We start from the raw sequence: 26,043 nt of genomic DNA, 5'->3' as shown, positions 1-26,043 counted from the left end.
ATGTCCGAGAATAGATGATACATCTCATGGTTCATTCGACGACGATATTCACCGTCGACACAGATCATCGGATCATAGATCTTTCGGAGAATTTTTCTCTCAAACACACCAGGAGCTGCCTCATCTGCTTCAGATCCACAACACGGGTAGTCTGAGCGTCTCGTAGAGTGTGAGTTTAATCTGGCGAGAAGAGGCCTTGTTTTTGACTGGCTTACTCAGACCATAGTAGTTATTCTTCTCCGGATTACAAAGCTGGTGTTATTAGTTTTCTTTATGGCGGTACCGAGTTATATAAAATCTTTGACAATCTCGATTTGACCCAAACTTTACACCTTGTAATATTTTTACCCATCCAGATTAAGATGGGTCGACTCCTTCGGGTACCTCGGGTACAAATTGACAACATTTTTAATTTTTATATCGACAAATTTGGCTTTACTCTATAAGAAACCGGAATTTCAAATTACAGGGACTTCGCTGGGGAAATGTGGTTCTTAGATTTAAAAATACAGAAAAAAGTGTGAAACTATAGGACTATGCGGAATCTATTGTAAGCTGACGCGTGGTAAGAAAAAAACTTTATGCGAAATTTTGAAACGATCGGGCAACAACTGTACATATCATAATGGGCAGACGGACAAAAAGGTAGCTAGATCGATTCGACTAGGCATGATAGGACTAGTTGTAAATTAAATACATATTTTGAAGTATTACAAACATTTGGGGACACACAAATTTATAAAACCCCAACAGCATAGTTCTGTTGTGTAAAACTATCGTTACATTTAATCCTTTCTTCATTTAATCCTTATTCTTATATTTTAATATTTATATAATAATTTAAAACAAAGTTTTCTATAAAAATTTCAATATTATATTTTGTTTTTATTACCTATCAACTTAAAAATATATAATCCTAAAATTGAAAATCATCACGCATATCATTGTATGATAGAACATGTTCCTTAATTTTAGAACCATCCACCCAGGTGACAAAGTCTTCTAGATTGCGTGATACCAAAAAGGCGGGATCTTTGACCATTTCTGTGCCAACTCGGACATGGCCAGCTTCTATTAGATCTGTGGCATTTTTAATGCTTTGTGAAAGTTTATCTGGAATACAAAAACACAATTTTAATATAGAAACATATATATAAAGGGAGATTAAAACTTACTTTTCACCATCACCACGGGTAAACGTCTGCGACAAAAACAACTGGCCGAGACACGACTGGCCACTTCCAAATCATGCTTCTCGTTAATCAAACCCATGGCATATAACTTTTCCAATAGCAAAAACGATGCTTCTGCCTTGAAAGGATCATGTTTTTCCAACTTGGCTATTTTCTCTACTAAATCACGGACATTGCGGGATAATTTGTTGTATCTGTAAGTATTTTTTAATAAAAAAAATAGATTAATACACTTTGTAGGATTAGGCAACTGTCGGAACTTACTTGGTATAGTCCTCCCTCTTGCGTATGTGATAACGTCTCAGAACCGCATTCTCTTTGCCCTCATTGTCAACTTTCCAGGTAATGAAATCTACCTTTTTCAGCAATTTTTGTTCATGATATTTCAATTTACGAACCATGTTGTTTCAATATTTTGAAAAACTTTATAAAAAACTATCAACAAATAAAAACAACGTGAGTAAACAATGCAGAGCCGCCAAAACACTAAAAGAGAGCGGCGAGTGTGGTTGAAACAATTTGACGCCGTTAAATTTATAACAAACGGGCTGGTTGCACACAATTCAGACGTCGACGTTTCAGCGTTTTTCGTCTACATTTTTGTGTGGTTACTGTAAAAATGTTTTTGAGTGGATTTTTAAGAAGATTTGAAGAATATATAATTATTTAGATGATATATAAGAGCGGCATTAAATATAAATATGTATATAATATATTAAATACTCTCTTGCTCTCACAAAATGTACGATAGATATTGTTTTTTGTAAATCAACCGGATATGAAGGAGTTGTAAATATTAAAATATAAAAAATACGAATTGTTATAGGTTAAAGAACCTGAAGAGAGACTTTGGGATGTTGTCAGAAATTCTAGAAGTCTTCTTATATAAGCGTCCTCTATATGAAACAAAAAAAGTTAACAGAGGCCTTTTAACTGTAGAAGAATATTTTCTATCATTTCAAGGTCTATAGGCTACCTTTAGATTTTAAAATACTTTGGGTAAGTGTCCATTTGCCGGTGTTCTCGTTTTAATTACATCTAAAAATACTTTTATTTTTGCAAGACCTCTAGTAGATCACCTCCATTATATGTTCTTATTCTACAGAAGATATCTGGATTGCCTCTGATCTTCAAGATACAAGTACATTAACAGGTCTTATATTTATTGATGAATTCTGGCACGATTTATATTTACAGATCAATCACATAGGCATAAAATCACATAATTTTTCTCCCAATTAAATTTTACCTCGGGAAGTTATTAATTCTCTGGAAGGTGTTCTGTCAACGGAAGGTATTATTCATCGGAATTCATCCTTAAAAAATATCGCTTAAAATCCACCCTTATGTGTCTCGGTCTTAAAAAATATTCTTTAAAAACTCTACGACCCTAGAAAAAAATATATTCTTTAAAAATCCAAAAGTCCCTGATCCCTAAAATAAATTATTCTTTAAAAATCCACGGTGCTTGAAAAAATTTATTATTTAAATATATATCGAAAAAATATTTTATTTAAAAATCCACGCTTATGGGTTCTCGAAAAAATATGTTCTTTAAAAATCCACTCTTATGGGTCCTCGAAAAAATATTCTTTAAAAATCTACGATTATTGTTCATCAAAAACATAATTATTAGAAATCCACACTTATAGGTCTTCGAAAATAGTATTTCCTAAAAATATACAGCTATTGGTTCTTGAAAATAATATTTTTTGAAAATCAAGGCATGTGAAAGACTCTCTGACCTCGTAAAGACTCCTGCTCGTCTATAAAGACTGCCTGGCTCTTCTGCTCGTCTATAAGAACGCCATTAGCATCGTCTATGAGGGCTCGCTACAGTTCCTCTATTAAGAATCCCTTTCAGCTCTAAAAAAAATCCCTGAGCATCAGCTCGTCTATAAAAGACTCCCTTCAAGCTCGTCTATAAAAGACTCCCTTCAGAGCTCGTCTATGAAAGACTCCCTTCAGAGCTCGTCTATGAAAGACTCCCTTCAGAGCTCGTCTATGAAAGACTCCCTTCAGAGCTCGTCTATGAAAGACTGCCTTCAGAGCTCGTCTATGAAAGACTCCCTTCAGAGCTCGTCTATGAAAGACTGCCTTCAGAGCTCGTCTATGAAAGACTGCCTTCAGAGCTCGTCTATGAAAGACTGCCTTCAGAGCTCGTCTATGAAAGACTGCCTTCAGAGCTCGTCTATGAAAGACTCCCTTCAGAGCTCGTCTATGAAAGACTCCCTTCAGCTCGTCTATGAAAGACTCCCTTCAGCTCGTCTATGAAAGACTCCCTTCAGCTCGTCTATGAAAGACTCCCTTCAGAGCTCGTCTATAAAAGACTCCCATCAGCTCCATCCAGTTTTTTAATTAAAAACAATAAACCACCGAGTTTTTTTTAAACAAGACTTGTTTTAATATGGTTTTTATTTGAAATACAAAATATTTTTCGTTTGTTTTATAATTTGTTGTTGTTGTTTTTGTTTTAATAATAATAATAAAGTACATATGTGTGGAATTCCTCATTATTTCTTGTATTTTTGTTGTTGTTGTGGTTAAAGAGTTTGTTTCTTCGTCTTCTTCAATTTTGTTCAGTAGAGTGTGAGAGTTAGTGTATGTGTATATATGTGTGATAAATAAATTCAGAAAACATTTTGTATACATGTACATAGATATATATAAAAAAAGAAAAAAAATAAATGAATTAATAAAAAAATATATATTTTTATTTTTAACTGACTCGACGGCACAAAAACCATTGTGAATGTTGGTGTGTGTGTTTTTATATAACTGTGTTAGTTTAGTTCGATTTTCGTCTTCTTGTTCTTGTTTAGATGAATTAGTTTGTTTTTTGTTTATTTTTTTGTTTTTCTTTATTTTGTATACTAAGTTGTTTGTGTTAGGCTTATGGTTAATGGATTCATGATAATGACTATTTATATAAGATAGCTACGGTCGTACGGTTTAATGGAAGTCTAGGTTAGGTTTGCAAAAATTGATAACCTAACTTCCCTAACTGTTGGAAGTTAGTAAGGTTGTATTTTTGTATTTTTTTTATTAATTATTTGGTTGAAGAGTTAATACAAAGGAAAATTAAACAAGGGAGAGAAAAAAAACAAAAAAAAAGGCATTTCGTAGTGGTAGGTAGACCTCGTAATGAATGAAATGATTCAGACTAAAAAAATTGTTATATATATTATTATTATTTAAAACTATTTAATTAATTTATAAGTTTGTTATGTGTTTTTTCTTTTTCTTCTTCTTGTTATCTTTGTTTTTTGTTTTCAAGGGATTTAACGAATTAATAATAATAATATAAGTAATACATATTTATATTTATTTATTATATATATTTTAATTTATTTTTATATGCATTTTCAGCATAAAATATATATATTAGAGTATAATTATATAATAGAATTATAAGAAGAGAGGGGGAGAGAGAGGTGTGGGTGTAGGGTAGTGGGTATAGGGGGCATTTTGACTTTTTCCATTTTTTCTTGCTTCATATTTGTTGCTTTTCTTTTTATCTGATGCATTGTTTTTGTTAATATTCATTAAAGTGTGAGAACAGTTTCTTTTCGTTTTTACAGTTCAATTTAATTTTTTTGTTGTTGTTACTTTATATATATGTATATATTATTAGTTGTTTAATATATATATAGTTAAATATATTATTTTCCATCAATTCTTAAATGTAACATTTGATGATAAGTTTGGGTCTTTTATGGAGTTTGAGAAAAGGGTTTGAGAAGTGAAGTGCTGGGAAAAAATATGTGAAATAGTTAATAATTATTAAATAATATTAACACAAAATATAGAAGGTTAGGTTTTAAATAATTTCTTTGTGCGCCCACAACAACAAATTAGATTGTCAAAATCTCAAGCTGTAATAGGTGAAACACAAAGCTGTACTTTTCAGATTATTTAAACCCAACCTCCAGGGAGAATACATTTCTGTTTTGTTTTTGTAAAGGGCGGGTGGTAATTGAGGAAGTTTTTCTTTTTGGTTGTTAAAACTGTGTTTTTTTGTAGTAGTTGTTGTTAGCCATTTGTTTTTCGTTTTTTTTTGTTTAGTTTAAATATACATTCAATGCTGTCACACCTATTAGCAAGCATAGAATATTTTTTTTTAAATAATATTTTGTTGTAGGTTTGGTTTTGTTTTTGTTTGCAGCAGCAGCAGCATGAGAGCCAAATTTTGTGAAACACAATGGAACTTTATTCTCAATCATTCCTTATTTTCCTGCGCGAATTTTAAATGACCAAAGCCATGTCTTTTTTACTGGGTAGATTAACTTTCTTGCCCTGCCACAGGGAATTGTGTATGGTAAAAGCATCAATGGTGACCGTTAAATGTTTTGTATGGACCTGGGAGAAACATTTGCCACCAGAGTTATACCTAGAAATAAAAAAAAAAAACAATTAATTAATTACCTCTCTCCCGCATAAATATATATTTTTCTACTTACTTAAAGAACTTATCAAACATAACCTCATCCACTTGACTAGGTCCCGTACCGTACAGCTTAACAACTTGCTCCGTTTCCGGTGTGTAACTGTACAGTGCCCGAAATTGACAGCCGGCATCACGAAACAGTACAAGGAAATGTTTGGCTTCGGAACGGGCAATTTTTTCCAGTACCTTTTGTTTGGCATCACGATTAACGGCGCCGGGGAAAACACAATATTCGACAGCATTTAAAATGATGCCACGATTCGATTTGGCAGCTGGTTGTTTATACAACTTCGGTCCTGTAGTTTCATTTTAAATAATTATTATTGAAATAAAACAAAAATATTAAAAAAATAATTAAAAAATGTGTTCATTTAAAGGGTTTGTAATAAAAAAGTTAGGCTATTAAAAAATAATAATTAGAGGTGTTGGGCAAAATGCTTGCTCGGCCAATGCTTGTCAAGTAAAACGTCAGGGGTAATTTTGGAAGATAAACCCTTTTTTAAATTTTTAATAAATAAATAAATTTAAAATAAAAAAATATAAACATTTCTTAATAAAAATATTAATCTAAAATAAAATAATTTTATTAATTTTGCAAGAGTATTAAAAACAGAAAAAATAATACATAACCTCAATTTTATTAAAAAAAAAACAGTTTTGCTGTGCAGAGACCAAATATAAACCAATTCTTTATATATATATAGAGACCAAAGGTCTTTATACAAGCCAATTGGGCTGTATAGAGACCAAAGGTCTTTATACAAGCCAATTGGGCTGTATAGAGACCAAAGGTCTTTATACAAGCCAATTGGGCTGTATAGAGACCAAAGGTCTTTATACAAGCCAATTGGGCTGTATAGAGACCAAAGGTCTTTATACAAGCCAATTGGGCTGTATAGAGACCAAAGGTCTTTATACAAGCCAATTGGGCTGTATAGAGACCAAAGGTCTTTATACAAGCCAATTGGGCTGTATAGAGACCAAAGGTCTTTATACAAGACAATTTTATACAAGACCAATTGGGCTGTATAGAGACCAAAGGTCTTTATACAAGACCAATTGGGCTGTATAGAGACCAAAGGTCTTTATACAAGACCAATTGGGCTGTATAGAGACCAAAGGTCTTTATACAAGCCAATTGGGCTGTATAGAGACCAAAGGTCTTTATACAAGACCAATTGGGCTGTATAGAGACCAAAGGTCTTTATACAAGACCAATTGGGCTGTATAGAGACCAAAGGTCTTTATACAAGACCAATTGGGCTGTATAGAGACCAAAGGTCTTTATACAAGACCAAGGTCTTTATACAAGACCAATTGGGCTGTATAGAGACCAAAGGTCTTTATACAAGACCAATTGGGCTGTATAGAGACCAAAGGTCTTTATACAAGACCAATTGGGCTGTATAGAGACCAAAGGTCTTTATACAAGACCAATTGGGCTGTATAGAGACCAAAGGTCTTTATACAAGACCAATTGGGCTGTATAGAGACCAAAGGTCTTTATACAAGACCAATTGGGCTGTATAGAGACCAAAGGTCTTTATACAAGACCAATTGGGCTGTATAGAGACCAAAGGTCTTTATACAAGACCAATTGGGCTGTATAAAGACCAATTGGGCTGTGGAGTCCTTGGGACTTTATAAAGACCAATTGAGCTGCATAGAGTCCTTGGGACTTTATATAGACCAATTGGGCTGTATAGAGTCCTTGGGACTTTATAAAGACCAATTGGGCTGTATAGAGTCCTTGGGACTTTATAAAGACCAATTGGGCTGTATGGAGTCCTTGGGATTTTATAAAGACCAATTGGGCTGTATGGAGTCCTTGGAATTTTATAAAGACCAATTGGGCTGTATAGAGTCCTTGGGACTTTATAAAGACCAATTGGGCTGTATGGAGTCCACAGGTCTTTATAAACTGGTTTCGAATAAAGGTCTTTATAAAGACCATACAGCCCGATTGGCGATCTCAAAAATAAATAAATAAAAAATGCAAAATTTGAGGTTATGTCACATAAACAAAAATTGATTTAAACACAATTTGATGGTATTTCCCAGTTTTTATGTGGCCGGCATGGTACTACTTGGTCTTGTAACGATTTACTTGACAAGCATTTCCTTTCAATTTAAAAAAATAAACTTATTTTTTAAGGTTATGGTTAAGGTGTGTGGTTGCAAATAATAAAATTATTTTTTTTTTCAAACTCATAAAAAAACATTACATATTCAAATAACAAGCAATAAAACAAACAAGTCATAACAAAACTAAATAGAAATAAAATAAAAAATAAAGTGATTAAAAGGAAATTAAAATAATAAACAACATAACTCGACAACAGGTTAGAGGTTAGGGTTCAGCTAACCTCAAACATAACAACAACATGACATGGTCACACACACATAAAAAAGACAACAACATCACTAGGGCAAGGCAAAGTTGGTCTTGTTGTTGTTTACAAATTAATATTATTAGTAGGGGAAAAATAAGATATATATAGAAATTAGTATTAGGATAGGCGGCATCGGCGGTGGCGACCAAATGGCTAGAGAGGGTGGTGTTAGCAATAATCCCAGCTAAAAAAATCTATGATTTCCTAATAATAACTAAGAGCCTAGACTGGGCTATGGTCCTGTTATATATTTGTTTTCTAAGTAAGTTGACAATTTAATTTTGGGCTTTGTTTAAAAAAAAATTCTTAAAAACTAAATTCTTAGGAAGTTTGATAATTAAAATAAATATATAAAAATAAGAATAAATAAAATTTTTCAATTGAAATAAATACAAATAAAAATTATAATAAAATATAAATGGATTTTCTTATGATATATATGAGTGATTACCCTTTACTTAAAAAAAAGAAATGAGCAAAAAAAAAAAAATAAATTGTTATGATCGTTTAATTTTGTCATACGAACCCGAATAGTCCATCATTAAATTGCCCGTCGATGACATATCGCTAGATCCATCATCCATCATGCCCCGTCGTTTTGTCATGAAACCCGGCAATGAACCAGGACCCGATGGCGAAGGCATATGTCTGTGTAGTGTGGAAATACCGGGCGATTGGGCTCGACGTGGTGGCGTGGCTCTTCCTATGCCAGAATCTAATGGATCCGGCGGGGCATTTTCAACATTATCGTCACACAACCAAACAGACACACACAAACCCACAAACATACATACAACATATTTGGGGGGTGGGAGGCAACGACGACAAATAATAATCCCAAAAACAAAATCAATGATGATATCGATGATAATGGAATGGGGTCCGTGGGCATTTGATTTTGAATATGTTTGTATTTTTTTTGTACAGTACAACGACGATGATGATCACATGCATGATTTGTTGGTTGGTTTGTTGTTGTGGTTGAATGCAGTTGAATGTTGTTGTTGTGGTGTTGTAAAAAAGTTTTTTTTTTATTTTTTTGTTTGATTTTCGTTATAAAAAGAATTTTTCAAATCGTTTGCATTTTTGTTGTTTTTTTATTGGATTGGAAATAAAAGAAAGTAAATAAAATATGGAAATTAGTTTTGAGTTAATTTTTTGTTCATAGATTTTAATGATGATAATGATAGATGTAAATATATATATTTTCTTTATATATATGGAGTATAAAATACAAAATTTAAAAGATAAAATGGAAAACAAAAAATATTGAAAAACCAAATGGAAATAACCAACAAATGAAAATTTGTATTTTTTCTTTAAAGGCGAAAGTGAAGTGAGTTGGGAGTTAGGTGGTGGTAGGTGAAAATAGTTGTTTGTAAGAGAACAAAGAAAAAAAAAATCGAGTGAAAGAGTTAGAGACATAATAAAATATAGGGAGATGATCGTTTAAAAGACAATAGGAAATCAATTTTTTGAAAAATAATAGCCAAACATTGTAAGTAATCAAAGTCGTTAAGTTCGACCTCCACCAGAAGAAAAAACTCGGGTTAAATCTTTACATTAATACTTTATTTTTCTGGGAGTACTAGTTGGTCTTAATAAAGACCTGTGGTCTCTTTACAGACCAATTTGTGATTATGTAGTCCCAAGGACTCTATACAGATCAATTAATCTTTATAAAGTCCTAATGACTCTACAAACCAAATGGACTTTATAAATTCCCAAGGACTCTATAAAAACCGGTGGTCTCTATACAGCCCCCCAAGGACTCTATACAGCTAAATCGTTCTTTATAAAGTCCCAAGGACTATTTACAGGCCAATTGGTCTTTGTAAAGACTCAAGGACTCTATACAGCCCTATAGGTATTTGTAAAGACCCAAGGACTCTATATAGCCAATTGGTCTTAATAAAGTCTCAAGGACTCTATACAGCCCAATTGGTCTTAATAAAGTCCCAAGGACTCTATACAGCCCAATTGGTCTTTATAAAGTCCCAAGGACTCTATACAGCCCAATTGGTCTTTATAAAGTCCCAAGGACTCTATACAGCCCAATTGGTCTTTATAAAGTCCAAAGGACTCTATACAGCCAAATTGGTCTTTGTAAAGTCCCAAGGACTCTATACAGTCCAATTGGTCTTTATAAAGTCCAAAGGACTCCATACAGCCAAATTGGTCTTTGTAAAGTCCCAAGGACTCTATACAGCCGAATTGGTCTTTGTAAAAACCCAAGGACTCTATACAGCCCAATTGGTCTTTATAAAGTCTCAAGGACTCTATACAGCCGAATTGGTCCTTATAAAGTTCCAAGGACTCTCTACTGCAACTGGTCTTTATAAAGTTCCAAAGGCTCTATACAGCTCAATTGGCATGTATGAGGACCTTTAGTCCCTATACAGCCCAATTGGCCTGTATGAAGACATTTGGTCTTAATGCAGCCCAATTGACCTGTATGAAGACCTTTGGTCTCAATACAGCCCGATTGGCCTGTATGAAAACTTTTGGTTTCATTACAGCCCAATTGGCTTTATGAAGACCTTTGGTCTCAATACAGCCCAATTGGCCTGTATGAAGACCTTTGGTCTCAATACAGCCCAATTGGCCTGTATGAAGACCTTTGGTCTCAATACAGCCCAATTGGTCTGTATGAAGACCTTTGGTCTCAATACAGCCCAATTGGTCTGTATGAAGACCTTTGGTCTCAATACAGCCCAATTGGTCTGTATGAAGAAGACCTTTGGTCTCTATACAGCCCAATTGGCCTGTATGAAGAAGACCTTTGGTCTCTGTACAGCCCAATTGGCCGAGATGAAGACCTTTGGTCTCTATACAGCCCAATTGGCCTGTATGAAGAAGACCTTTGGTCTCTATACAGCCCAATTGGCCTGTATGAAGAAGACCTTTGGTCTCTATACAGCCCAATTGGCCTGTATGAAGAAGACCTTTGGTCTCTATACAGCCCAATTGGCCGTATGGAAGACCTTTGGTCTCTATACAGCCCAATTGGCCTGTATGGAGACCTTTAGTCTCTATTGGCCTGTATAGAGACCTTTGGTCTCTATTGGCCTGTATGAAGACCAGTTGGTCTCTATACCGACCAATTGGTCTTTATAAAGGCCTGAGGTCTTTATACCGACCAAATGGTCTTTATAAAGATCTGTAGTCTTTATACAGACCAATTCGTCTTTATAAAGACTCTATACCAACCAATGGGTATTTAAACAGACCTTTGGTCTCTATACAGCCCAATTAGAATCTATGAAGGCTTATGATCTATATTATCGGTCAGAAGGTATCTAAACCTCCAAGAATCATGGATACCAAAAGGATCAATTTTTTCAGCGAGGAAGTTTTTTTAAACATGAAATGACCAATTATAGCAACCTTGTTTGGAACAAAATTCCTGGGAAATTTAAAATACTAATATGAATATGAAAATATATTTTTTTTTAAATCAAAACCTTGATTTTTTTTTTTAAATCCAGGCCTTATTGATCCTCATTTATTAATGGGGAATATTTCCAAATTCGAAAAAAAATATTATTTCAAAAGCTCCAGACCTTTGAAGTTATTTTTGTTTTACCCCAGGCCTTGTTGGTTCTTAAAATTCGAGGAAATTTTAGGATTTTCAAATACGATAAAACAAAAATTCCCTTCTTATGTTAATAATATTTCTAAACCATAATTATAATTATTAACAAATATTTTTTATGACATTAAGTTATTATAATTATTAACAATATTGAGTATTTATGTAGTATTTAAATTATTAGCTGTGGTGCTTCTTAAAATGTGTAGGTAATGAAAAAGTTTCCATTGTGTGTGTGTGGCTGGGGTGAGATTTTATTTTCAATGCATATATGAAGTGCCGAGAGGAACACAAAAATATTAAAAAATGAACTTATATATAAAAATAATTAATAAATAAAAAAATAAATATTTAAATAACCAAGCCATATATAAAAAAATATTTAAAAATATTTAAAAATAATTCAAAACCAATATTAAATAAGAATTCTCTTCCCAAAACCCAAAACAAAATAAATGAAAACAATTATTATGGAATGAATTATACTCATATAAATATATAATATGTAACGTAAAATGAAAACACATAAATCGAGAGAGAGGGAGGGTATAATAATAATATAGAAAAAAACAAGAAATAATGGTGACAAGAAACTCTTACCGCACAGGTTCATAAGCGAATTTGATTTTCGCCCACGGAAATTTAGTGTACTTCCTTTGGCTACAGATATACGTGATAGAGTACGACCTCGTTCGACATTTGGTTCTGGAAAAATTCCCATATTTTTTTTAAAATAGTAGTAATTTTTTTTAGATTTTTTGGTGATGATTTTTTTTGAAAATAATTTGATTTTGTTTGGATTATAGAGTATATATTTTTTTAAGGAAGTATGTTTGATAAGAATTTTGGAATAAAATAAAATATATAATAAAATACTTATGATTGATTATAAAATAAAACCTTGAACCTTTTGATAAAAAATTGAAAAATAAAAAAAAATATTTTTTTTATTTTAATTATATATAGGAGAAGAACAAGCCCAAAACCTCAAGATTAGAAACTTGAAGGAAGTTGTTGAAAAATATATAGAACCTGAAAATATGAACCTTAAATACCAGTAATTTTATTTTCAAATTCAAACCTCAAAACCCGGTTGGTAATTGTTGTGATAAAAATTGTTTTATTTTTTTATTAGTAATGCAAAAATAAATTGAATATGGGAACGAACAAACGAACGAACTCACGAACGAAGGGGTGGAGTAATATTCAAAAAAAATTAAATAAGAAGAAGCATGCGCAAAATCATGGGCAAATAGGCGTAATTTTTTTCTTTTTTTTTGCAGTGTGTGTGCGCTATAGGGTCGAGGTGGGTCCCTCGGCCCCTTTCGAAAGTAAGTAAGCAATTAGTATTGGGTTAACCCTGGTGTTAAATAAATTCGCTTTTATCTTGCAACATCAAAACAAAAAAGGCAATTCCTTGCAGTGGCACATTAATGGAAAAGGAAGGGTGGGTGGAGGAGGAGTGGGATCCAGTGGTTAAAGCATTGTGTTATTTTTTCTTTTGTTAAACTCAATTTATAAAGTAAAGAGAACTTAGAAAACTTAGAAAGAAACCAACAAACATCAAAGGAGTATAGAGAGGGGGTTAAATTAAATCATAACAAATCATAATTCCATATATTGATTGAGGTTATGTTTATAGAAGCTAAATATATATTTGTAAATGCATTTTTTTTGTTTTCTTTTTTTTTCTTGATTTAAAAGCCCACCACCAACCTTTAGATAACTTATACGATCCCCGTCGTCCAATCGGTGTTGAACTAGTACTCGGGTATTCATCCGGTGATTCTAGTTTTAAAAAGAGAAATTTATATATCAATACCACATACACACTTAAATATATAAATAAATATATATATTTATTTGCAATAAATTGTTAGTTCGAAGCCGAAGATACTTGGGAGGGATACTTAGAAGCTAATAACTACAAAAGAAAGGGCATGCAGCAGCAGAAAGGGTTTCCAAAAACTCTAAAAATTTCATTCCAATACAAAATAAAATAAATTTTACATAAAAATATACACAATTATTATTTATCTGTGTTATCTGAATATTATAGATAGTTTATCTGCGTTATCTCAACCACAAATAAAGATTATTCACATTATCCAAAGCAATGTCGATGACATTTCGAAGTTATTGCAGCAATTTAGATAATGTAGATAGATTATCCAAATACTGTAGAAAATGTAGATAATTATCCAAACACTGTAGATAATTTATCTGTGTTATCTAAACAATGTAGATAGCTTATTTATACTATCTGAATAATGTAAAATCAATATTAAGATTATTCGCATAGTGTAGATGAATTATCCGCGTTATCCGAACATTGTAGATCTATAACCGTTTTATCCAAGTAATATCCGTGTTATCCGAGCAAGGTAAATGCATTATCCGCATTATCCGAGCCATGTATGTGCATTATTGTCGTTTTCCAAATCATGTAAATGCCTTATTCTCGTTATCCGAATCATGTAAATGCATTATCCGCGTTATCCGAATAATGTGAATGCATTATCCATGTTATCCGAACCACTTAAAAAATAAAATTCCATTATCCGAACTTCGTAGCTGCATTATCCTCGTTATCCGAATTATGTAGATACATTATCCGCGTTATCCAAGCCATGAAAATATATTATCCGGATTATCCGAGCGATGTATATTCGTTATTGACGTTGTCCGAACAATGCGAATGCATTTGTCGGGAATGGAAAAACATTATCCATGTTATCCGAGTAAATTTCGATGTTACCCAAACCATCTAGACTCATCGTTCTTATTATCCGAACCACGTAAATAATAAAAATTCATTATCCGAACATCGTAGATGCAGTATTCGTGTTATCCGAGCCATGTAAATGCATTATCCTCGTCATCCGAATAATGTAGATGCATTATGCGCTTTATCCGAGCGATGTAATTCATTGTCTTTGATATCCGAATCATTTAAATTCATTTTTCGTTTACCAAAGCAATAAAAAAATACCCACGTTATCTGAGCCATTATTGATGTTATCCAAGCAATCTAGACTCATGATTCGTATTATCCGAACCATGTAAATAATAAAAATCAATTATACGAACATCATAGATACATTATCCGTATTATCCGAGCCATATAACTGATCGTATATCTGAGCCATGTGAATACAACATCGACGTTATCCATGCAATGTAAATTTTTTATAGGTATTATCCGAACAACATAGATACATTATCTGAGTCATGTAAATGCATTATCCGCTTTATCCGAGCCTTGTAAATCCATTATCTATCTTATCTAAACAACATAAGTACATTATCCGACTCATATCAATTAATCATAGAACTTATCCATTAAATTGAAGTTCATTCTCGGTATTATCCGAACAATTTAGATTCATTATCCGCATTATCCGACCGGTTTACATTTATTATCTATGTTATCCGAACACTGTAGATGTTTTATCCGTATCATCCGTCTTTATCCGAGCAATGTAGATGCGCTATACACATTATCCGCTCAATTATTTAATAATAATTCGGGCTATACGAACACTTTATATGCCTTATCCACATTATCCGAGCTTTATCAATTTATTATCTATGATACCGAGTAATGTAGATTCATTATCCGAACATTCAATCAAACTGGAATTCTATAAGGAAGTCTTTTAGGTCTTCAAACGAAAATATTTTCTGGTACGCCAATAACTCGGGTTATCCGTACACGTTATATGTCTCATTCACATTATCCGATCTTTGACAATTTATTATACATGTTATCCGAACATTCAAACAAACTGGAATTCTATGAGGAAGTCTTTCAGGTCTTCAAACAAAAGGACTTTCTGGTACTCTAAATTGGGATTTTCAACGATAAATATCATAGAAAGCCTTCTGGCCTTCTATGAGGAAGACCTTTTGAAGAACTCCTTTTGGTCGTAAAAGACCAAAAGGTATTCTATGAGAAAGAAGTTCTAATTGTTTGTGAAAAAACTTATTTTGGCCTTCAGAAGGTCGCCTTCAAAGAAGATCAGAAAAACTTATTCATAGGAGGTCAGATTGTCCTCTATGAAATGTAGAAAATGTGAGTTCATAGTACCAGAATGTCTTTATCATAGAAGACCTAAAGTAGTTCTTAATAAAAGGTCTTCTCCATAAAAGGCAAAGAAGGCCATCAGGAAGTGATTCAGGTCTTCAATTAAGATGTCTATGAAGAAGATTTTCTAGCTTTGTAAGAAGAAGTGCATCTGGTCCCATATGAGGAATACCTTTTGGTTTTTTATCAGGTAAACCTTCAGGTCCTCTATGAAAAATTTCCTTTGGTCTTTCGAGCATAACACCTTATCGTTTATATTCATATCCTAGATAATCTACCTTATCTCAAATAACACAGAAAAATATAATTGCATTATCTAAACATAAAATAAATACACAATTATGCATGCATTATTAAACCAAATATTAAACAAATCAAAATCAAACAAAACTACCTTTTTAAAATACATAAAAAATACAAACAAAATAGGGTTATAATAAATTATAGTAAATATTTTTTATTATAATCCCATTTAAAATAAATAATAAAAATAAAAAAATAATAAAAAAAAAACAATTACCTTTCACTGTAAGGGAATCTTGTGAGCCTCGATAATAGTCTCGTCTCATTGTGTTCGAACTTAATTGGCCTAAACCTGGGTTTTTGGTTTGAACGTTGTTTCGTTTTTTTCAATAAAGCAAAAGTGTATTTGTTTCATAACGATGCATGCAGAAAAAAATAAAACGAGGAAATTTTTTTTTAACAAAAAAATATAAAAATAAAAAATTAAAAAGAAAAATAAAATAATTTTAACAGGAATAAAACACACATCAAACAAGTCAGTCACAATAGAACATGTTCACTATTCTGCAGAGAGAGTGTGCTCTCCAAAAAAAATGAGTTTTGGCTTTGAGAGCTTCTATTGCTTACCTGTAATATTCGAACTGGAGCCCTTTTTACCACGACTAGATAAACTGGAAGCTTCACTTATATCCACGGCAGAACCATCATCCACATGTATAGTTTTGGGACGAGGACGTGTACTCTTTTGTCGTGTCCTCGATATTGTATTCGTTTGTGTGCTTGGCTTAAGGGCGATGTCATTGCGATCGAGGGTTTTACCCTGGCGAAGAGAAAATGAAAACAATAAATGAAATTGATATTTGGTACAGAGAATAGACAAAAGTATATTGGAAATCTATAAGTAGACTTTTTATCTTCTTATGGAGGACCACCATAGAAGACCAGAAGGTATTCATAGAGAATACCAAGGGGTTGGTTCAAAGTTATTTCCACAGAAGACCCAAAGTTCTAATTATTCGAAGTTCTAAAACTCTTCTTCGTAGTCAAAAAGACCTTCTCGAGTATAGAAAACCAGAAGGTTATCTATTTAGAAGACACGAAGCTCTTCTCCTGTGAGGTTAAAATAACAAATTTTCTTCGTAGAGGACCAGGAGGACATAATAATCTCTCTTCAGTCCGTCTACAAAATCTTTGAAAGACTCCCTGAGCTTCAGATCGTCTATAAAGACTCCCTGAGCTTCAGCTCGTCTATGAAATACTCTCTGAGCTTCAGCTCGTCTATGAAATACTCTCTGAGCTTCAGCTCGTCTATGAAAGACTCCCTGAGCTTCAGCTCGTCTATGAAAGACTCCCTGAGCTTCAGCTCGTCTATGAAAGACTCCCTGAGCTTCAGCTCGTCTATGAAAGACTCCCTGAGCTTCAGCTCGTCTATGAAAGACTCTCTGAGCTTCAGCTCGTCTATGAAAGACTCCCTGAGCTTCAGCTCGTCTATGAAAGACTCCCTGAGCTTCAGCTCGTCTATGAAAGACTCTCTGAGCTTCAGCTCGTCTATGAAAGACTCCCTGAGCTTCAGCTCGTCTATGAAAGACTCCCTGAGCTTCAGCTCGTCTATGAAAGACTCCCTGAGCTTCAGCTCGTCTATGAAAGACTCCCTGAGCTTCAGCTCCCTTGTTCATTCCTGTAAGACTCAATATTTGCTTATCTTCTCACCTCCCGTTCTGCCTCTTCGAGAGCCTTCTTGAGGCGATGCTGTTCCAAAATTGCCGCTCTACGAGCCATTTGTTCTTCTTTTTTACGTTGCTTTTCCTCCTCCTTTTCACGTTCAAGTTCACGCTTGCGTTCAGCCTCTTGCTCTTTGCGTTGTTTGGCCTCTTCTTGTTGTTGGCGACGTTGCAGAGATAATAACATGATTTTCTCTTTGCGGCGTTCCATTTCATCCACAGATTCCTAAAGGTGAAACCCATTTTTTAAAATAAAAATTTCTTTCATAGAAGTAGGGTGTGAAATTTTTAACTTACCGGATCCAAATTGGCAGCATCTATAATTAAAGCTTTGCTTTTTGTGGATTTATTCTCTAAGGGTTGACTACTGCTGCTACTGCTCACAACATGTGTGGGCGATGTGGAAGCAACTGACGGCGGAGGAGTTTGTGGTTGATTATTATGATTATTGTTGTTGTGTGATGACGAAGACGTAAAGTTTTTATTGTCCCCGGCGGACATAACCTGACTTAATTGTATGGGACTGTCGGTATATTTGTTATATGTGGCCTTATTAATATCCATAGATGTTGTGGACTTGGGGCTATTACTTTCACTATAGTTAAGCTGATGGACTTTGGGTTTAAATTTCGGTTCATGCACCTCCTTACTGTTAAAGGAGGTGTCATGGAAATCTTTGCTCGAGTCCGCGGCATTATTGAGGATTTGATGATCCACACTGTCGAGACTTTTCTCTTTTTTGGGTGAACGTTTGGCGCGTAATGGAGGTTTGGGTCGTTTGGGTTGATCATCATCGAAGGAGATGTAGAAACCCTTTTCGGCAGTGCTGTTGTTTTTCTCAGCCGAACGGGGGTCCTGAAGGGGAAGAAAGGGAAAGAAAATTAATTTAAAAATAATATTTATAATTGGGATTTAAATAGTCTTACCTGGAAGCTATTTGGATGGAGTTGTGGACGTTGTGGCGAGGGAATCCTATATGTGAGATTTCCACTGGTTATATTGAGTTTTTGTGGCATCATATCGGCGGAATGGCCACCACTACTGCTGCCACCACCACCATAGTCATCATAGTTATATTGTTCATCACGTTGATAGTATTGCTGTTGTTGCTGCTGCTGATGTTGGGAACTATTGTGGTGGTGTATTGGGAAGCTGTATTCCGACAGCCCCGTACTTTGCATTTTCTCAATGACATTCCGCTCAATCTCATCTATGTCATCCTCATCGCCAATGAAACAAATACTCTGTGGTGCCATAACATCATCGGGTGGTGTGGGTGCCGACGAAGCCTTGGGAACAATAATCGGTGAACGAGTCTCTCTCAAATTGGTCATGGATTGTTGACGTTGTACTCCACCACCACCGCCGCGTTGACTGTGTACGGGCGAGGAGTGCACAGGATACATTTGCATATGCTGTTGGCTGTCACCATTTTGATGTATAGACGAACGATGATGTGCCGGTGGCATGTGATTATCCTGTTGGGGACTACCCCAGCTTGGGCCATCTTCGGATTTTTGGGAACGTCTTTGCCAGGCATTAACATCGACCATTTGCTGCGGCTGCATCACATCAAAGGAGGGCTGGGCCCATGTCCTTCGCTGGGTGGGTGGCGGAGCAGCATATACCTGTTGGGGTGGTGGCGCCTCGTGGCCACCATAATAATTATTCGGCTGTGGTGACATATTCGGTTCACGACCAAGCATCGATTGTGGTGGCGGTGGTGCATAATCATCGTAAATACTTTGACGTGGAATGTATGGTTGTTGGTGTGATTGTGGGGGTGGATGATGTGACTGTGGTTGTCCATAATTGTGATTACTGTTGTTGCTGCTGCTGTTGTTGTAAGGCACGACATTGTTGTCATTGTAGTGTGACGTCGTATGCATGGTATTATATTGGGACTGTGGTGGCACCATCGATGATTGTTGTTGCGGCTGACCGTACATATTGTAGGGTGGTGTGCTATCGTTCATGTACTGTACCGGCATTGTTTGCATTTGTTGGTAGGGATCACGGCTGGGTGGCCGCGAACCATAGGGATTATTGACGGAACTGTTAAACGATTGCGGCAAATGTGGTGAAGAGCCAAAGTTTTGTTGTTGTTGTAGGGGGCGTGGTGGATATGGATCGGCTAAATGTTGTTGTGAACCAAAATTTGAGTGTTGCTGAGAGAGAGAGAAAAGAAAAGAACATTATTAATTTAAATATTTAAAAATTCAAAGCATAATTTTAGGCGCTGACAAAAGCATGGATTTAGTTAAAGCTTGATTTTAGTTTATTTTTATGGGAGACAAAAAAAATTAAGTAATAAACAAAAAGTTTTGGAAATAAATGAAATGTGTTGTGTATTTGAGATGTGGAACAAAGTATTGAAACATAAACGTAAACAAGACATGTTTTTTTGGAAAGGAATGAAAATGTATTTTGTTTTAGAGAAATTTGTCGTTTTTTTATTTAAAAAAATTTTTTTTTTCTGGGTGCTGAAATTTGTCTTTTTTTATTTAAGAAAAATTGTTTTTATTTTCTGGGTGCTGAGTGGTGTATGTGTGCATGATTTTTATTGAGTTTTTTGATTTTTCTTCGTTACCTGATTCAACATATTGGCAATCTGTTGAGCCTGCAGCAACTGTTGCGCTTGCATTTGTTGGGCCTGTATTTGATTTTGTTGTGTCGCTAGCCTTTGTATATCTTGTTGAATATCTTGCAGATTCATGTTCATAATAGCGATGCTTTGCTGCGTGTTATTCATGATGCGATACGATGCAAAAACAAACATGATGTTGATGTTGGGTGGGGACACAGATTTAAAAAAAAAAAAAACATAGATTCGTAGGAAAAGAAATGGTGAGGGAGATTGTTTTGTAAATTTAAATGCACACAAATGTTACAATACAACAACAAAAGGATATACACAAAAATATGATAGAAACAACACACACACAATTAAATAAACTTTTGAAAAATTAATTAATGTTTCAAATATAATATTTTATGAAGGTCTATAGAAATACAAGAAATATTTGTCCACATAAAACTGCCTTTCTTCCCATTAGCACATTTATAAAAAATCAACCTCCAATGCTCGTCTATAAATACAAAATACTATAAAGACCATTCAGCACGTTCAGAGAGACTCCATCTCGCTCTTTTATAAACACTCCCTCCTGCTCTATAAAGACATAATCTCGATTGTCCTAATTATTGCCCATTGTTCGTCTATGAAGACTCCCTCTAGCTCGTCTATAAGACATACTATCGGTCGTCCTAAAGATTGCCTATAGCTTGTCTATAAAGCCTCGCCTCCATAAAGACTCACTTCATCTCATCTATGAAGACTACCTTCAACTCGCTTGTAAAGACTCCCTTCTGCTCGTCTATAAAGACTCCCTTCTGCTCGTCTATAAAGACTCCCTTCTGCTCGTCTATAAAGACTCCCTTCGGCTCGTCTATAAAGACGACCTTCTGCTCGTCTATAAAGACATCCTTCGAATCGTCCGTAAAGACTACCTTCTTCTTGTCAAAAAGACTCCACCCTCGTCAGTAATAACTCTCTTCGGCACATCTACAAAGACTCCCTTTAGGTTGTCCACGTAAACTCTTCCTCATTACTATAAAGATTCCCTTCTGCTCGTCTATAAATACTGCCTTCAGCTTTTCTATAAATACTCACTTTAGGTCGTCTTGTGACTCCCATCACCACGCCTATAAATACTGCCCTTATATTGTCCATAAAGACTCCTTCAGACCACCTATAAAGACCACCTTTATGTGGTTTATAAAGACTTCTGCAGATCACCTATAAAAAACTCTGTAAATACATCCTTCATTTGGTCAATAAAGAATCCCTTCAGCTCACATTTAAATACTCCCTTCAGCTCGTCGATAAAAACCCCTTTTAGATAATCTATAAATACTCCCTTCAGCTACAAGGACACACTTCAGCTAATCTACAAAGTCTTCCTTCAGCCAATCTATAAAGACTTCCTTCAGCTGGACTATAACGACTTCATCTTCCGTTCTTTGTTTTTTAATATAGTTCTCAAATTTGTTCTACTTTTCCAACTACAGAATTTCAACACAACTACTTTTACGTTTATACAAAACAATATTCGTTGGGATATTAAATTCACAAGGTCTCGATTTTGTTAGTACAGTGAGTGAGCGAGCTTTTCGAATATTTTAGATACCAGTGCTGTGAATTACTGTTAGTACAACTACCTCTTCCAAATACCATACCATACTAATTGTACCCACAAACCCCATATCAAAACATTTTACTCACTTGATATTTATCCAACTCCATAGGATCAATATCGGATGTACGTTTCGAATCATTGCTCATTGTTTCCCATTTTTGATAATCATCGGCCATTAAGTCATCTTGATTAAGCTGGAAATCGAGAAGAAGAAAAAGTTAATTTAAATAAAATTATATTCTTTTGGGGAATGGTATTTGATAATTACCTTTCCCTGATAACGATTCAAAGCCATTTCGATACGCCTTTTATCCTGCTCAATCATACGACGACGTTCTTCCAATTTCATGCGTATATTTGATAGTTTATAGGCACTATCCATGGATCGTGTATCGTCATCATAAAGATCTGTGTAATATTAAGAAAAAATAATGGGAATTATGTCAAGAAAAATTGGAGTTCGATTTTCAGAAAAAAAATCGCTCAAAACATAGAACATATTGGGCTATAAATGCTCTCAAGGCTCCCTTTAGCTGTCCTACATACTCGCCTACAAAGGCTCTATCAGTTGGCTCTATCATTGGCCTTGGAGGCTTTAGTATTATCTGATGAAATAAATAAAAACCCAGTTAATCTGGCCAATAAAGGCTCCCATCAGCTCGCATATAAAGGCTCCCATCAGCTCGTCTATAAAAGATTCCCTTCAGCTCGTCTATAAAAAAGGCTCCTTTAAACTCCTTGTACATTAGAACTTTTTTACCGGGTTAACCTACTTTATGAGGATTTATTTGACATATATGCAAAGGAAATGACAATTGAAACCCACTGGGTTAACGAAATCTGGTTAAATGTAAACGTACTATTAGTTTGCCTATAAAAAAAGACTTCCTTCAGCTCGTCTATAAAAAAACTCCCCACAGCTCGTCTATAAAAATACACTCCCTTCAGTTCGCCTAGCTCGTGTCAGCTCTTCTATGAAATACTCCCTGAACTTCAGCTCGTCTACGAAAAGCTCCCTGGCTCGTTTATGAAATGCTCGCCTATAAAGGCTACCATCAGCTCGCTTATAAAGGCTCCCATCAGCTCGCCTATAAAGGCTCACATCAGCTCGCCTATAAAGGCTCACATCAGCTCGCCTATAAAAGATTCGCTTCAGCTCGTCTATAAAAAAAGACTCCTTTAGTTCGTCTATAAAAAAAGACTTCCTTTCAGCTCGTCTATAAACAAAAGACTCCCTACAGCTCTTCTGTAAAAAAGGACTCCCTTCAACTCGGCTCCTTTCAGCTCGTTTATAAAAAAGACTCTCTGCTGCTCGTCTATAAAAAGACTGCTTACAGCTCACCTGTAAAAAAGACTGCCTTCAACTCGACTCTCTTCAGCTCTTCTATAAAAAAGACTCCCTTCAACTCGACTCCTTTCAGCTCGTTTATAAAAAAAGATTCTCGACAGCTCGTCTATAAAAAAAGACTCCCTACAGCTAGTCTATAAAAATAGAGTCCCTTCAGTTCGCCTACCTCGCGTCAGCTCTTCTATGAAATACTCCCTGGGCTTCACCTTGTCTATAAAGGCTTCCTGGTTTCAGCACGCCTATAAATACACCCTGAACCCCAAATCGTCTACAGAACTCCCTGTGAGTCTCTCTGACGTTCTCTTATTAAAAATTTCCTCCATCTGGCCTAGTGAAGTTTCGTAAATCTCTCATTTTAAATTTTTCACTTACCATTTGCATTATTTTGCCAATTCTGTTGGGGTTTCATCATGTGCATGCTGGCATTGGAGGATTTTCGGGTTAGTGTGGCATTTGGATCCCGGCTTTCTCGGGGTTCATCCATCATTTCTGGGCTATTCGAATGTTGTTTCTGCTGTTGTTGTTGCAGTTGTTGTTGCTGTGGCACATTTGTGGCACTATTGGCATGCGATAGGGTGCCGTTATTTTTGGCAGCAAGACTAACATTGTCACAGCTAAAAAGTGAAGAAGAATATTTTCAAAAATTGAATTCATATCCTAAAAAACGAAACACCAACCTTGGTTGCCTTTTAAGAGGCTGTTGTTTTTCGGTATCATGATCTTGCTTTTCCGAACCGGAATCGGTGTCATAGCCCAGCTGTAAGGTGCCACGGGCATCGGCTATGGAAGAACGGATGGGCACCACATGTTCTAAAAGAAAAAATTAAAAATTAATAAAAAAAAATCTAGAATGAAAAGAAATTGACCTACCAATTGTGGTATTGGATAATTTCCTTTCCCGGTCACGATCACCCCTATCGAAACGATCAATTGCATTCAGTTGATCCTGGGAACCACCGAAATTTTCAATTGTCAGTTGTGAGTCTTCACTGGAAGAATTGCGACGGGAGCGGCGACCTGGAAAGACAAGGGAAGGAAAACAATAAAAATTTAAGGAGGGAAGGAAATCAAAATCATCCAACCTGCATAACTGGGTCGACGATGCTGATCCCAATTGCTGGGCCTGCCGGCTGGAACATTATCACCTGAAAAATGTATAAAAACAAATATTAGTATAATATTCACTAAAACAAGATCCGTTATGCCTAAAAAAAATCCGAAAGTAACAAATATTGAATATCTTTACACATTCTCAGTAAAAAAAAAGCAAACTAAAAAAAAAACAACAACATTGGGTTTTCAAGTAAATGATTGATTAGCATATCAAAAAAAAGGACACACAACAAATAAATGTTTTGTTGTTGTAAGGATGATGACGTGTGTAGCTGTGAAAAGCGTGTTAAGTTTCTTTTTTTTTCATTGAATAACAAACCTCTTTCATCGGCCTTCGTTTCGGTGTTTGACTTCTCTTTTGCTTGTCTTAAGCGGGCGGGCATTAGTGGATCCTGCTGTTGCTGTTGCATATGCATGGTAGATAATGTGGTAACACCACGTGATTTGTGCACAACAAATGCTAAATGATTGAAAAGAAGAAGAAAAAAATAAAACGAAATGAAAAACGAAGTTGGAAACGTAAAAATAATATTGGTGGGGTGGTGGTGGTAATGGCGATGATTGGAAATGTAATACAAAATAAACAAAAATAATAATAAATACGAACTATCTAAAAATAAACTTAATAATTGTAATATGAATTATGGTGATTATGGTGGGTAGTCTTAAAAGTTTCATGGATGACAAAGTTTCGTTCCTTTGACAACAGATGTTCGGCGAAAACTTTAACCAATAGTTCAAAGGGCAAAATCTGAGGGGACCTCTATTGAGAAAGAAATAGTTGCATTGAAATTTTTTGATAATTTAAACAATAATTTTTGGGTCCTATTAAATACGCTTAAAAAATGTGTCAAAAAATCTGAAGATTTCACAAATTGAAAGTAATATTATAGGAAAACTATACCGTTATTAATTATTTGTGGTAGATCCATACCAATTTTTCTTCCCTAAAAAAATAATTTAAAAAATTCATGCCTATATTTCTTCCCTACATAAAAAAAAACATTTCAAAAAATCCCCGCCTAGATTTCTTCCTTAAAAAATATTTTCAAAAATCTATCCGTTGGGTCTAGTCTTGGATTTGGTTTTTTTTTTAAATTCTCGCCTAGGCTTAGTCATTGAAAAATTCCCGCCTTTTTTCATCCGGAAAAAAATTTATTTTAGTCTTTGAAAAATTAATTTTAAACCAGTGAGCAGAGCAGTATAGTCGGACGGGGCCGACCATACGATACCCTACACAACTGCCACGGAACTCTACCTTTCTGCGGATTTTTATTCCGAGCCTGGGCAATATATCGGGATTGTTGCCCCCGCTTGCCCGAATAGAGGTCAAATGCACCTCTTCCTTACACTGACTTATTTTCCGAATATTACTAATTACTTATCCATATTCCCTTCACCGTGGGTTGTGTTGTGATGTTCGGGCTTATAATTGTGGCCTATCGACTCGACTCGAAAAAAATCAAAAAAATAAGTCGTTGGTCCACTTCATCCAAAAATTATAATCTGATCATCATAGGCGTAGTCCTTCATATATGGGAGCTATATCTAAATCTGAACCGATTTTCACGAAACTTAGCACACATCATTCTAGACTTAATACAGTAGGCTATACCGAAATTCGTGCAAAATTCGTACCAAAATTCGTGCAAATCGAATGATTTTCAGGGACTTTGGTGCACCATTTACCTAAAATCGGGCGAAACT

At 34.9% G+C, this 26,043-nt stretch overlaps 2 protein-coding genes across 2 annotated transcripts in view; both read right to left on the bottom strand.

Moving 5' to 3' along the window:
• Positions 1 to 897: 897 nt before the first annotated feature.
• LOC133338401 (U3 small nucleolar ribonucleoprotein protein IMP3) lies at positions 898 to 1,595 on the bottom strand. The gene is made up of 3 exons (XM_061546574.1): positions 1,458 to 1,595; positions 1,176 to 1,387; positions 898 to 1,113 (listed from the first exon to the last, which is right to left on the bottom strand). The coding sequence occupies exons 1-3, from the start codon at positions 1,592 to 1,594 to the stop codon at positions 917 to 919; spliced, it is 546 nt and encodes a 181-aa protein (XP_061402558.1). The 5' UTR covers position 1,595; the 3' UTR covers positions 898 to 916.
• Positions 1,596 to 5,433: 3,838 nt separating this feature from the next.
• The window catches only part of LOC133338398 (patronin), a 38,042-nt gene continuing 17,432 nt past the window's right edge, over positions 5,434 to 26,043 (bottom strand). The window contains 17 exon segments of the mRNA XM_061546572.1: positions 5,434 to 5,583; positions 5,654 to 5,936; positions 8,560 to 8,748; positions 12,226 to 12,330; positions 13,342 to 13,413; positions 16,233 to 16,307; positions 16,583 to 16,775; positions 17,666 to 17,902; positions 17,974 to 18,531; positions 18,603 to 19,844; positions 20,267 to 20,413; positions 21,962 to 22,069; positions 22,144 to 22,283; positions 23,596 to 23,837; positions 23,901 to 24,240; positions 24,306 to 24,368; positions 24,656 to 24,811. Of these exon segments, the coding sequence (XP_061402556.1) occupies positions 5,439 to 5,583; positions 5,654 to 5,936; positions 8,560 to 8,748; positions 12,226 to 12,330; positions 13,342 to 13,413; positions 16,233 to 16,307; positions 16,583 to 16,775; positions 17,666 to 17,902; positions 17,974 to 18,531; positions 18,603 to 19,844; positions 20,267 to 20,413; positions 21,962 to 22,069; positions 22,144 to 22,283; positions 23,596 to 23,837; positions 23,901 to 24,240; positions 24,306 to 24,368; positions 24,656 to 24,811 (4,295 nt within the window). The 3' untranslated portion in view covers positions 5,434 to 5,438.

Source organism: Musca vetustissima, unplaced genomic scaffold, assembly GCF_032173495.1.
Source record: "Musca vetustissima isolate MV318-11 ecotype Yass unplaced genomic scaffold, APGP_CSIRO_Mvet_v1 utg39538, whole genome shotgun sequence".
Classification (NCBI taxonomy): Eukaryota; Metazoa; Arthropoda; class Insecta; order Diptera; family Muscidae; genus Musca; species Musca vetustissima.
This window is presented reverse-complemented; position numbering and strand designations above follow the sequence as displayed.